Source organism: Xyrauchen texanus, chromosome 5 (assembly GCF_025860055.1).
Source record: "Xyrauchen texanus isolate HMW12.3.18 chromosome 5, RBS_HiC_50CHRs, whole genome shotgun sequence".
NCBI classification, from domain to species: Eukaryota; Metazoa; Chordata; class Actinopteri; order Cypriniformes; family Catostomidae; genus Xyrauchen; species Xyrauchen texanus.
In genome coordinates this window covers 27,852,635-27,866,599 of record NC_068280.1, presented here as the reverse complement: position 1 = coordinate 27,866,599, position 13,965 = coordinate 27,852,635, and the positions used below count along the sequence as shown (strand labels likewise).

The following is a 13,965-nucleotide window of genomic DNA, read 5'->3' as shown; positions in this document are numbered from 1 at the left end:
CCTACAAAACTCTTCTTCTCCTGAACCTTAGCTCCAATTGACTTGGAATTTGGTACACGTGTGTAGAATTGATGTCTTTCCAAACGTTACTTAGCAAAAATGAATACAATACAAAATGGCTGAAATGGACGTGTTTATGTAAATGTACACACAAATGATGATCAAAAATGTAAAAAATCCCATTGATTTACAATGGCTGAGCAAAAGTGCCCCCTCTACTGGATAAATACGGTCTACATGTAAAATCCCATTCACTTACATTGGCTGAGCAAAGAGGCTCCCTCTACTGGAGTAACTCTGTCTACCACATGCAGCTCTCCTGGAGCCATCTCTCTAATGAAGCATTTCGGTCTCCTAGTGGGTGGAGCTCCAGACTTAGAAGCCAGATGACATTTTGCTTGCGTCTGCACGAAGGTACGTCAATTGTGTGTTTTAATGCTTTCCAGTTTTAACATTCAAGCAAATCGGGTATCAATATATTTAATTATTAATTATTACAGTGATCAACATTGATGCCGCTGTGATGTCCTGTTAGATTTTTTCTCGAAACAGCGTTAACAGCTTAAACAAAATACTGCGTTATTTTTGCCCATACAGATACATTTAATACATCATCACAAACTATGAAAGTCGTACTTTGTACACTTATTGTGTGTACACTTATACATTTAAAATAACAACAAAACCTTGTGCTTTTGTAAAATAAAGAAAATAAACCGTGTGCACCGTCTCTGTCTAAGCGATTATCTTTCTGAAACACGTCACAAAAACTTACAGAAACGTATAACACAAACATGAATCATATGTCTAAAGAAAGTAGGGATGGGCTGATCGATCCTAACGCATCAAAACTTCCGAGAATGATGTTGTTTTAGGGTTGTCTCTGACAACACGCGATCCGCGAGGCGAGATCATTTTTGCTCGCATCTTCACGAAGGTTTTTCGGTTGTATACAATGTTTGCCTGTTTGAACATTCAAGCGATTTTACACTATTCAACTCAACAAATGTCAAAACAACTCAAATACATGTTTGCGAGCAATCCGTGCTCGAGGGAACAGTGGCTTGCCTCACAACCATTCTGCCTATCCTCTCGAGCTCGAAGCAGATGAGCTCGCCGCTGCGTTGGAGAGCGCGTCATCTGACGCTGAGGACTCCCCTGGGCTGCCGCTTTTGGGCCAGCAAGCCCAGGCTGAGGCCGACGCGCAGATGACCGACATGCTTTCCTGGGCTGCCGCTAGCGTGGGGCTGGATTGGAACCCTCCATCATCCCCACAGCATCACGGCTGGATGACTGGTTCCTGGGGTCTGGGCGCCGCTCACAGCCTCACTCTGACCTCATCGTGGAGAGCCCCCCTCTCCACTCGTCACAGCGCCACTTGCTCATCCGCTCTCACCACCCTCGACGGCGGAGCACGCCACGGATACACGTCGATTCCCCAGGTGGATAGGGCGGTTGCGCTCCACCTATGCCCCGGAAGCCCTACCACCTGGCGCGGCTGCCCTGTACTCCCCTCCAGGCCCTGTAGGACAACACCCTCGCTGACCGCGAAGGCCTACAGTGCTGCGAAGGCCTACAGCTTCCGCCCTGCACGTCTGGCCCTTGGACGGGACATGGAAGAGCTAACCGGTCTACCATCGACTGTCGTAGACACAATCAACCAAGCCAGAGCCCCTTCTACCAGGCATCTTTACACCCTAAAGTGGCGCTTGTTCGCAAATTGGTGTTCTTCCCGAGCTGAAGACCCACAGAGGTGCGCAGTTAGGTCAGTGCTTTTGTTCCTACAGGAGAAGCTGGAGGGCAGGCTGTCCCCCTCCACCCTCAAGGTGTATGTCGCCCACCACGATACAGTAGACGGCAAGTCTCTGGGTAAACACGACTTAATCGTCAGGTTCCTAAAAGGCGCCCGTAGGCTAAATCCCTCCCGGCCAAGCCTGTTCCCCTCCTGGGATCTCTCAGTGGTCCTCGCAGTCCTCCAGAGACCCCCCTTCGAGCCGCTAGACACATCTGGACTCAGGGCCCTCTCTCTCAAAATGGCCCTGCTGATCGATCTCGCCTCTATCAAGAGGGTCGGGGACCTGCAAGCGTTCTCTGTCAGCGACACTTGCCTGGAGTTCAGACACATATGTGATCCTAATACCACGACCGGGCTACGTGCCCAAGGTTCCTACCACCCCCTTCAGAGATCAGGTAGTGAACCTGCAAGCACTGCCCCGGGAGGAGGCAGACCCAGCCCTTTCGTTGCTGTGTCCGGTACGTGCTTTGCGTATCTATTTGGACCGCACGCAGAGCTCTAGACGTTCTGAGCAGCTCTCTGTCTGCTTCAGGGGACAGCAGAATGGGAACGCTGTCTCCAAACAAAGGCTCGCCCACTGGGTTGTCGACGCCATTTCATTTGGTTATCACACCCAGGCTGTGCAACCCCCCCACCCCTTGCGGGTTCGCGCGGACTAAACCAGAAGTGTTGCGTCCTCGTGGGCACTGGCCAAGGGCACCTCCCTAGCAGACATCTGTAGAGCAGCAGGGTGGGCAACACCCAATACCTTCACAAGATTTTACAATCTTGTTGAGTCGGTATCATCTCGTTTTTTCTCAGGTCCGAGCCTGTAGAACTCGGTAACATGCTGACGAACTGGCCGGGTGAATCGCTTGCACCTAGCGCCTTTTTCCTCAGCCGAGGTAAAATAGTGAGCCTTATTTCCCAGGAGATCCCACCTCTCGGATCCCTGATTGATTCCTCCCTAGCCCTCATGGGTCCGCAGTTCAGCGGAGGAACACGCCGACCCAATCCACTATGGGTACTTAATCTACCCTGTACTGGAATAGGTGCTCCACAGGTTAAAGGCCTCCTACGCGGACTCCCCCTGTGTGTAATCTCCGCGGTACTGTCCCCTCACGAGTGGGCTCCCGTGTCTACCTTAGGCAGTTCCAACTGCCTCGGTCACCGTACTGTAGCAACTCCCCCCTCTACGAGGTTGGATCTACCACCGCGCCAACTTTCCCACATAGGACCTAAGCGGCCATGTGATGTATTCGCCACCTTGTCCTCCCCTGCAGGGTAGGTGTGGTCTCCGCAGAGTCTTCTCCCCCTGAAAGAATAGGAAACTGGGTAAGACCCCCTTCCCTTAATTGCTCTATGCGAGAAACATAGAGAGAAAAGAGGCCCAGCCAGGCTTGGCCCATCCCAGGTTGGCAAGCATCACCTTGTTCCCCTCACTAGGGTAACCAGAAGGATTCTGATGACTTTAATGGGGCATTGGGGAAGGGTACGTGCAGCCTGATACAGCTGGTCGCGTTTGCACGTAAGAATACCTGATCTGTATCAGCAGTTCACGTACACAGGCCAGCGCATGGCATGATTTAAGTGAGACCCCTAGTGTCGCTTCTCCGACACAACGTCGAGAGAGCGACAGAAGGGGAACGTCTAGGTTACGTATGTAACCTCCGTTCCCCGATGGAGGGAACGAGACGTTGTGTCCTCCCTACCATGTCGCTGAGCCGAGCCACTGTTGTGGCCGGACCATTTCCGGCTCCTCAGAAAAATCCTGAATGAACTCCCGTATTTGCCCGCTTAAATACCCGTATGTCCGGGGGCGGGGTATGCAAATACTGTCTGCCAACTTCTCATTGGCCTTTTTTCATAAGTCAGAGGCATATTTCGGCACTCAAGAGAGACCCCTAGTGTCGCTTCTCCGACACAACGTCTCGTTCCCTCCATCGGGGAACGGAGGTTACATACATAACCTAGACGTTTCATAATAAAAGCTAAAAATTCAAGATGCACTTTAAAAGTATGTGACAATTAGGGTTTATTTAAACAGTAAATTTAAGCAAATGAAAACTGTTGTGTCAGATTTTGAGAGAATTTATGTGTGCATCAGGTGCTTTGACAAAAAAATCTCTGCATATGATGCACTTGTGCTTCCTCGCTCAACCCTTCTCATGGTGCATTTAGAGAATTGATGCGTAATTAATGATGGTGGACTTTGATTGGGTTCCGCGTCACGGGCTTGAGGACGGAGGAGCGAGGAAACGAGGATGCACAATTTAAGAAATTAGTCTGGAATGGTTCATCAATGTTTCCTTTTTTTGTATGTGTGTGTGGGTGAGGGGGACACACAATTATAGGGCCCTATGATTTCTGCGATGAGTGGATTCACAGAATCCAGTTAAAAAAAAATTAATTAACTTTAAACCATGGAATGTCACAGAATTTAACATATTTGGGATCAAATTTATGTATTCATGCTCAATTAATAAAATAAATCATGATATGTCCTAGTGTGATTAAATCACAAAAGGCTGAGATTTAATTAAATAAATACTGTCTGAGTGTGCTGTGTGCTTCAGAGGTAATGTGTGAAGCAGACCACTTATACTCTGATAACTTCAACAAGAGCATAAGCATCATATAGCCTCTGTGTTTGTAATAGATTACAGACAGCAGAGTAGACATTAACCTTGAAATGCCTTACACATGCAGACAATATATTTACATGATTAAATCGCAACCTTTTGTGGTTTAATAAGGGCATTTAAGCCATATAAATATGCAGCATACAAATAACCACTGCTTATCTGGAGGTGTGAAGCTGTCATCAAAAATATTCATCTATCCATCCTCTATAGCCTCTTGTCCTATGCAGGATCATGGGTAGTGCTGGAGCCTATCCCAGCTGTCTCAGGCCGAAGGCCATCAAAAACATACAAACTCAAATTGCCTCATTCTGCTTTTCCCCAAAATAAAAGCTCAGTCTAACCAGGTGCATGAAATTGAAGAAATTGTGACAGAAATATACTACTGTGTAGTAAAATGTAATATTCAATGTAGTAATAATTAATAATAATAAAATAGAAATTACATTATATTTAAGCAATAACTCACAAGCAAAAACGAAGCTGTACTGAATAAAACTGTCATCAATGTTTTCATTATGCTCTGCTGTGCAGCACTGAAAAAAGCAAAATCTTGTGTTTTCGATGTGCTGTGAGAATCCGTATAGAAGCACTTCGTTTGATAAAAATAATGTAATAGTATGTTGAACATTAGTTTGTTTTTTCATTTGATTACAATTCTATGAATTCATTTAATTAGAAAAAAAAATATGGAAAACACGGTTTTTGGGAAAAAAAGAAACTGGAATTTGAAAAAAATACAAATAATTTCATAGGTATGTTGGGGATGTTATCACTGAAGTGAATAGGCTTGACTAGAAGTAGTGCGCTCACAATTTATTATGACCAACTTTTGCTTTTTCCAGTTTGTTCATTCAATTTAGTTTCATTTTTGTTTGTTTTCAATCTATGATTGTTGGTTTTAGTTTTTCTGTGTTTCAGGTTTGGGATATTTAGATATGTTCAGTGCTGTTACGTTCAGGGCAGTTAACGCATTTACCTGATTTTACACCGTTTCATTCTATTTGATTTCTCAATATTGATCTGAATAACTCGTGTTTAATGAAGGAGAATTTTACAGGGTTAAATAATATACTGTAGATAAAAAAAAAATGAAACTAAGGATAATTTGTGGTCTTTTTTTTATTATATAACATTTAATATTTTGGCGCAATAAAGATGTGTTAGTTTTTCCCAAACATGTTTTTATTTTAACTAATAAATCAAATAAAAAATTGTTTTATGATAACACTGCATTCCAAGTCTGTGTATGAACATCTGCTGGCATCATAAATTCCTTCTAATATCCAATGAATGCATAATTGCACTACTTTTACTCAAGAATTCCAGGTATATAATTAAGTTGCTGGCCACTCATATCATATAGCCATCACATCTGTTATTTAGCCTGATCAGTTATTGTTTCATTCAGGGACAACATGGGATCCTAGATGTTGTGAGGTGATAATGAAAAGCTTTTTCGTGTATCAAATTTAGTTGCATATTTCATAAACATGATTAATAATATTTAAACTTCTTTACACTTTTTACAGCCCCCTATACTCTACGTTGACAACAGTATTATTGCCCAAAATTTAACTGGTGTTTTAATTCTTTAATTAAAACATCGATTATATGCATACTGTCTGATGAAGATGAAGTGCAGCTGACAAGCTAAGAGCACCATCTCTGACAAACACAAAGGCACACACATGCACAGATGCACATGCACAGATGTATTGATACATAGAATAATAATTTGAACATAATTTCAACATCATCCACAAAATTAAGAGCATGAGTAGTTTTGACATTCTGTTTTTATATCTAAAAACATTTAATCTCATACCTCAGTGGTGTAGAATAAATAACATTTCTTAACTGCTCAGACTAGTACAGTCAAATCCTCAATTATAGAAACCTAAAGAAACACTTATCCATGTTATGTTAGTTGTAAATGCAAGAATTCAGAAATGCAGTTTTTGGGCACCTGTGTCCAGGGGTGCAACTACCCATTTTCAACAATGTATGCAACACTTACAATAGTGCCCCTCTCTCACCTTCCATTGCATACATTGCATATAGGGTCTATGTGCCTCTGCCAGTGCCCAGTAACACATTCAAGTTTGTAATGTCAATTGTTGTCAGAGCCCTGTGCTCCTATCTCGTTCATATTTTGATTAAGCAGCTCTTCTATTCGTTGAAGGTCAATATCAGCATCATGATCTTGCCCACTGATTTCTCCAATGAGGTCATCTGTAAGCTTTAGACGAGCATTCCTGCAAAGGAGAGTTCAATGAGTTCAATTATCTGTTCAAAGGAGTAAATGAGCAAATAAATTCTGTCATACAAGTGCGTAATTCTTGCAACAAAAAAAAAGAAGACTTTTCCCCTAGTGGAACAAACCATTCAGTGACTCTCAGCTGATGTAACTCCCTCCTTTCTCGTCGCCTCTTGTCACACAAGGTCTCACCCCCAAGCTTCTGCAGGCCCATAATTAAAACTCCAGCTGGCAGCCTGTGATGACATCACATATCAATTAAATGCAAATTTCAATTAAGCAATATTACTCGAGAAAGAGTGCCATTGTATTAAAAGGTACACTAACTTTTTTTAATTTGTCATCTTGGACTTACACTGACACCTAGGGATGTAGATGCAGCCTCATTGGAGCACAATAGATTTTAGTCACCAATGTCATAGTAGAAATTCACTATTTGCAGTCAGACATAATTTATTTAATCCATGAGTAAGTGTCCAATAACAGGGTGGTTACAGAGATTATGAGAGTAGTATTCAACTGGTCGTGTGATCACAAAATAGCAGCCCCCATGAGGAGACCCTCTCCATGTAGAATAAAACAGCTTTTTTTTTTAATCCCCTTTTCCTCCCAATTTGGAATGCCCGATTCCCACTAGGTCCTCGGGGTGGCATGGTTACTCCCCTCAATCCGGGTGGCGGAGGACAAGTCTCAGAGACAGACAATCCAGCGATCTTATCACATGGCTTGTTGTGACACCGCAGTGACTCTGGCATGTGGAGGCTCATGCTACTCTCTGCGATCCAGACACAACTTACCACGTGCCCCATTGAGAGCGAGAACCACAAACCATGACTACGAGGAGGTTACCACATGTGACTCTACCCTCCCTAGCAACCTAAAATATGTATTCAAACATTTTAAATTAGATCTTTTTTTTTACTGAGTGCAACTTTAATATCAGCATGGCTTTGACTCAGCTGTTGATATTCAGCACAACAGTACAATTGCGAGTGTGATATCGCTTTTAAACAGTTCTATAAACAGTTAATATTGAGTAACTGACATTTCAGACACAATATGGCCAGCTATTTTCATTTTTGCTCTGTCAATGAAAACTGTTTCAAAAGAAACAAAACAACATCAAGAATTAGATTTCTATGTAGCAACCACAGACAGGCCACGTCCACACTAATCCGTTTAAATATGAATACTTTGTTTTCCAAAGTATACAGCTATGGTAAGTGTTTTCAGTTCAGTGATCGTTCAGTGTGGCTGAGAGCCAATAACAAATCAAAATGAATGCGTTTTCAACTAAATCTGTTAGTGTGGACTTGGCCACAGTCACACGTACCAAATGGTTTTAAATTCTATGAAATATCAGCACTATTAGAATGCCGCTTGTCCAAACAAATTAGTGCACGTGCACACACAGAAAAGTAATCTCTTTCTCTCCCCCTGTTCCACTCACCCCAATGCACCTCCTATGGCTGTACCAGCCAGCAGCCCTCTAAATCCCAGATTCAGCCGGAAAACTCCTCCTGTGACAGCTAAACACGAACACATGGAATTAAGGTCATCCTCTCCTGACTATAAAGCTCATCTTAGTTGTATGGCTACAATTGAAAGGATTTTAGGCACACACACATTTTCAGTTAGACTGGAGTACTATCACAATTCTCAATTTGGTACAGTGAGCAGAAAAAAGAGAGGAAGAGTTTGCCAACTAGGGAAACTCACCACCTGCTGCGGCAAAATGGCTCAGATCATTTTTGTCTCTGTATACTGTCAGGCCTGTACTTACAGTGCTGTAAAAAAGAGAGACCAATTTGCAAAGTTTTTCATATTTTCTGAAACTAACTTATTAACTGCTCTGCAGTAACAAATGCTTTATAAAACACCACCACTCCAATTTAATTCTGACGTGACTATGTTTTCAAATGCAGAGCTCATTACTGGAACTGCAATGATCCAGATCCAGTTTGTAAACCTATGCTTTTTTACTCTCAAAAGACCCGAATGTAGAGATTATGTATTTTATTTTATCCTACTCCATATTGTTTTTAGAAAGTCACTGATTATAAAACCTTGATTTTTTTAAGCTCTGTTTCGGGGGTGAATTTTGTTTTGAATTATGAAAACAATGGCAGTTTATGGGAAAAATCTTGATTTTAGCACATTTCACTTTGAGCTGACTATTGCGTGACTTTTAGTAAGCTGTGACATTGAACATGCATTTCCCCCCACCAAAAACTGTTGTTGTCAGTATATATAAGTTTTTAATTATACAGTCCATTCAGAAATTATTTAGACCCCTTCATTTTCTTTTTACATTTTGTTGCAGCCTTATGCTAAAATGCTTTAACTATTCTTTCACGTCAATCTTCAATCCATACCACATAATGGCAAAGCAAAACAAATATTTTTTTTATAACTTTGCAAATTTTTAAGAAGAAAAAAACGGAAATACCACAATGACATATGTAATTAAACCAAATTCAGTGGCAGGGACTGCCGGACTTGTCAGGGTTGAAGGAAAGCAAGCAAGCAAATATACAGATATATTCTTAATGAAAACCTGGTCCAGAGCACTCAGGACCACAGACTGGGCCGAAGGTTCACCTTCCAACAGGACAATGGCCCCAAGCACACAGCCAAGACAATGAAAGTGGCTAGGGGACAACTCTGTTAATGTCCTTGAGTGGCCCAGCCAGAGCCTGGACTTGAACCCAATCGAACATCTCTGGAGAGACCTGAAAATGGCTGTCTACTGACGGTCCCCATCCAACCTGACAGAGCTTGAGAGGATCTGCAGAGAATTATGGCATGATACCCAAAAAGACTTGAAGTTGTAATCGCTGCCAAAGGTGCTTCAACAAAGTACTGAGTTAAAGGTCTGGATACTTATGTCAATGTGATATTTAAGTTTTTTCTTTTTAATAAATTTGCAAAGTTATCAAAAATCTTTTTATGCTTGGTCAATATGGAGAGTAGAGTGATGTGGAAATACATTTAAAGCATTTTAGCATAAGGCTGCTACATCATAAAAATGTGGAAATAATTAAGAGGTCTGAATACTTTCTGAATGCACTGTATAATTACAGTTTATATATATATATATATATAGTTCTTGTTTAATTGCTGTATACAAATGTTACAGTTATTCTATGCTGGTTCTATTCTATTTACCGTTATTTAGATTGTTAACATTAATCATAACAACATAAAATATTCAATACAAAACAAAAAGCAAGATGAAAAAAATTTAATATTGTCAAACATTTAATGCTCTTATTAAAACTCACCATGTCTCTAGAATCTAAACTCACTTGAACAAGGTTACAAACGCTGCTACTCTCCAGCTCCACCTCCAGCCAAAGCGCACAAAACCTCGAATAGCTGCATTATGAGCAGATCGCTGTTGGATTAAAACACCCATACAAATCAAAACATCACTATGCATTAATTTATAATATAAAATAATGTATTCTTCAGCTACACAAAATGCTAAATAAAAATCATAGGAGTATCAGTAATACAAGCCTCTACAAATTATATCTCAAAGTGCTATATCAATAAATATGAGAGCAGGTGAGTGTGTGAATTAAACGTTACTCACAACATAAATTATGCATGCAAAGAGATAAATATTCTTTCACATTGTCCTTTGTCTCACCACTGCATCCATTCTGTTTTGGTAAATTTCAGCCTTGCTGAGTTGTATGAATCTCTCCCGGGCATGTCTGGCTCCAGGTAGGCCTCCATAGACCATCCCCACCATGGCTGCAGCAATGCCACTCTTTACTATACTTCTTAACTCCTCCGAGTACATCTGACCATCACTGTGAAGAAAGTAGAAACAGTGACAAGATAATTCGCCATGCTCACATTACCAGATTATTAAAACATTGCTTCCTACAGTTAATTTGTTATTGTGCATACAAACATTGTGGTTATCACATGGCTGGGCTTGGTCCAATGGGGGTAAATGTATTTCACATTTATTAAACTTGACTTATAAATAGTAAAGTACTGTCTACACTTTTGGTTCAATAAAAATGGCAGAAGAAACATATCATAACACTGTATTGATGGACATAGTGAAACTAACCCCCTGAAGAAAATATCTTTGATGCGGTCCCATCCTGTGTCAGGGAACTCTGGCTTGCCTATGTGCTGTGGCAAGGAACTGATGCTGGTTTGTATGGAGGCAATATCAGCTGCATGTACACAAGGAAGAGTGAACCCAAAGAGACCCCTGAGTGGTCCAGGATGTGAGCTCAGCCTCTCTGCATCTGTACCTCCATATGTGGTTGATGAACCCTTCCTCCGTGCAGTATGCATAATCAGGCTGCTAAATAAATTAGAGAAACACGTGGCCAGAGGAATGAGAATGTTTTTATGCACTTTAATCCACACTGGCATGCATGCATGCCCTGTGGTTAGAGGGCAGAAGAGATCTATGGAGACAGGCTGGATTTTAACACCTAAAGCAACACAGCTGTCAGAGTATCTGGAATCAGACAGGAGTAAAAAGTATGTATTCAGGACATTGTGGCGGCTAACTTTGTAAAGAGCTGGAGAGAAAAAAAGTTTGAAAAGCTGCTACAATCAGATCAAATTATCAACAAATGTGATATGTACAAAAAAAGATAATCTTAACTAACCAAACAGTAGAGGAGAAACCGCTAACCATCTAAACAATCACTGACTTAATTGTATTGTATCAAGTAAGCAATTACAGGATTCTATTAAAAATTCTATACGAGCTGTGACTAAAAGTCTAAGTCAACATTATTAACAAGCACATTCAACAGCTTTAAAAAAGCACTTTGTAGTAAAGTATTACGAGTAAATTACACAGTAATTGACGAATGGCATTGCTCGAGGTGCAAAGCTATGTAAGTTTCCTGAATGCAGGTCAGTAAACGGAAGCATGACAATATATTTATTGAAGCGAAAAGAGTATAAATTAATAGGTTTTGGACTAGCCTTCCTAAAGTCAGACAACCCCTACCTGCTTTCATTTGATTCAATTCTCCTTCAGCGAACATCACAATGTCAACATGTTCACTTTATTTCAAAACGACCCACTCTCTCCATCTAGTGGTGGAGGACCACTGAAACAATATATTTTACAGTTTTGCCACGGTGTTTACATGTATAGATGGAATCACCCTTCAAATAGTTATGGGTGCTTCGAAACACTTCATGAAGCTTTGAAACTTGTACAAATCATTTGTTTCGAACCACTGCTTCGGAGCGCGTATCAAACAGGCCAAGTCACGTAAGTTTCGAAACGTTTCGCGGTTGGAGGCTAAAGGGCATTGATGCCACAGTGAAATCCAGAATCAGAAATCCAGTGTTAAATGCAGGCTGTAGCTGATCTCGAGTCAGTTTAGCAATAGTCTCGCGTAGCCAGACCTTTGACCTAAACAACAAATTTCTGGAGTCTATCGCAGGGCGGACGGTTGGCTACGGCTGGACTGAGAGTGGAGTGCGCATGGTAGGAAGTGTGGTAGATTCTAGAAGCGGGACTTCTTCTGTTGTTGTTTTATGGCGGTTGGCAATCCAACTTAAATGGTGCATTCCCGCCACCTACTGGATTGGAGTGTGCAGCGCTAAATGGTTGGAAAGTTGGAGAAAGGGGATAGGAGAGAAAAAAAAAAAAAACCTTATATCCTATTAATCAATCTTGTATCTTTTAAGAAATTAAATAATTCTTCATAAATTCTTGATTGCTTTGGGCCATTTCCTAGCAAAACCTGAAGAGATACGTCATTTACTCCCAAAGATCTTAAGGCTTGAGTTAGATGTAATCTTGCTCTTTCATATGCATCACATTTTATAACAACATGTTCTACAGATTCTTCTAGACCACATTTATCACATTTACCAGTCTCATGTTTCCCTATTCTATACAAACATTTATTTAGTGCACAATGTCCAATACGCATTCTAGAAATTAAAACGTCCTCTTTCCTGTTTCCAAATTTTCTTCTTTCCAGACCAACTACTTTTTGAATACGATGCAAGTGTCTTCCTTTAATTCCACTATCCCATTCTTTCTGCCATATCTTTCTTATTTCATTCGCTATAATTCCTTTAACTTCAGTTTTACTAAATGATACTTGAATGTCAATTTGAGAATGATTCAAAGCCTGTTTAGCCAGATGGTCTGCCTCCTCATTTCCTTTAACACCCACATGAGATGGTACCCACAAAAATTGTACAATAAGCCCAGATTATTTTATTCTAAATAGACTCTGCATCACTTCATATATCAGATCTTGTCTTGCTACTGACATGCCACTTGACAAACTATTGATACCTGAAAGTGAATCTGAACATATCACTGACCTTGTAGGTTGTATTTCCTCAAGCCATTGAAGAGCTAGGAATATTGCTATTAATTCAGAAGTATATACCGAAATATGGTTAGTGTTCCTCTTTGAAATTTTAACTTTAAAATTAGGTATGTAAACTGCTGCTGCAGTAAATCCAGAATCAGGATCCTTTGATCCATCTGTATAAATTTGCACTGCCTTATAGTATGTTTGATCAATATATTGTTGTACTGTTACACTATCCAACACATTTCTTTCCTTGTTGTGCTTCTCTTCATACAACTGTAGGTCCACTAGAGGCATTGGGAAAAGCCACGGAGGAATTGCTGACATAGCCACAGAAGGGGAAATGTCGAGCTCTCTAACTCCTATACTTTGAGCCTCCTTATTAGCTGTCCATCCAAAACTTGTTGATTTTTTATATTCGTATTCCCAGCAATTATTCAAGACTTTCTTAACTGGAGAAGCGGGACTTGCTGGAATTTAATCAAGAAATAGAGGATGATGGGGTTATATTATTTTTTGATTTTTATAAAGCCTTTGATATGTTAGAACATTCATTTATTTTTAAATGTTTGAAAATGTATGGGTTTGGTCAAAATTTTTGGAATATTATTCAGTTATTTTACACAAATACCAATAGTTCAGTGGCCCTACCAACAGGTACTTCACCAGATTTGATATCAAGAGAGGAGTTAAACAAGGTTGCTCCGTGTCACCCTCATTGTTTATTCTGGCTACAGAAATGTTGGCTCTCTTAATTAAAAACTCAAGTATTGAAAAATTAAATTGTTTGGACAGGAAATTATACTTAGTCAATTGGCTGACGATACAACATTATTTTTAAAAGGTCTTGATCAGGTTCCTAAAGTAATTGAGATAGTTAGCTATTTTTCTAAATTCTCAGGTTTAAAGCTTAATATTGCCAAATGTGAAATTATTACCATACGTGAATGCCCTCAT

The 13,965-nt window shown here is 40.6% G+C and overlaps 1 protein-coding gene across 3 annotated transcripts; it reads right to left on the bottom strand.

Annotated features, from left to right (window-relative positions):
- Positions 1 to 5,548: 5,548 nt before the first annotated feature.
- LOC127643928 (complex I assembly factor TIMMDC1, mitochondrial-like) lies at positions 5,549 to 12,145 on the bottom strand. 3 transcript variants are annotated; one of them, XM_052126881.1, is made up of 8 exons: positions 11,673 to 12,145; positions 10,767 to 11,006; positions 10,332 to 10,497; positions 9,985 to 10,073; positions 8,396 to 8,463; positions 8,127 to 8,205; positions 6,802 to 6,912; positions 5,549 to 6,674 (listed from the first exon to the last, which is right to left on the bottom strand). In XM_052126881.1, exons 2-8 carry the CDS (start codon positions 10,997 to 10,999, stop codon positions 6,530 to 6,532), a joined length of 891 nt encoding a protein of 296 aa, XP_051982841.1. In that variant the 5' UTR covers positions 11,000 to 11,006; positions 11,673 to 12,145; the 3' UTR covers positions 5,549 to 6,529. The 3 variants fall into 3 exon arrangements, with proteins under 3 accessions (XP_051982841.1, XP_051982840.1, XP_051982839.1); XM_052126880.1 differs by having other exon boundaries at positions 5,550 to 6,674; positions 10,767 to 11,009; XM_052126879.1 differs by lacking the exon at positions 11,673 to 12,145 and having other exon boundaries at positions 5,550 to 6,674; positions 10,767 to 11,651.
- Positions 12,146 to 13,965: the final 1,820 nt, after the last annotated feature.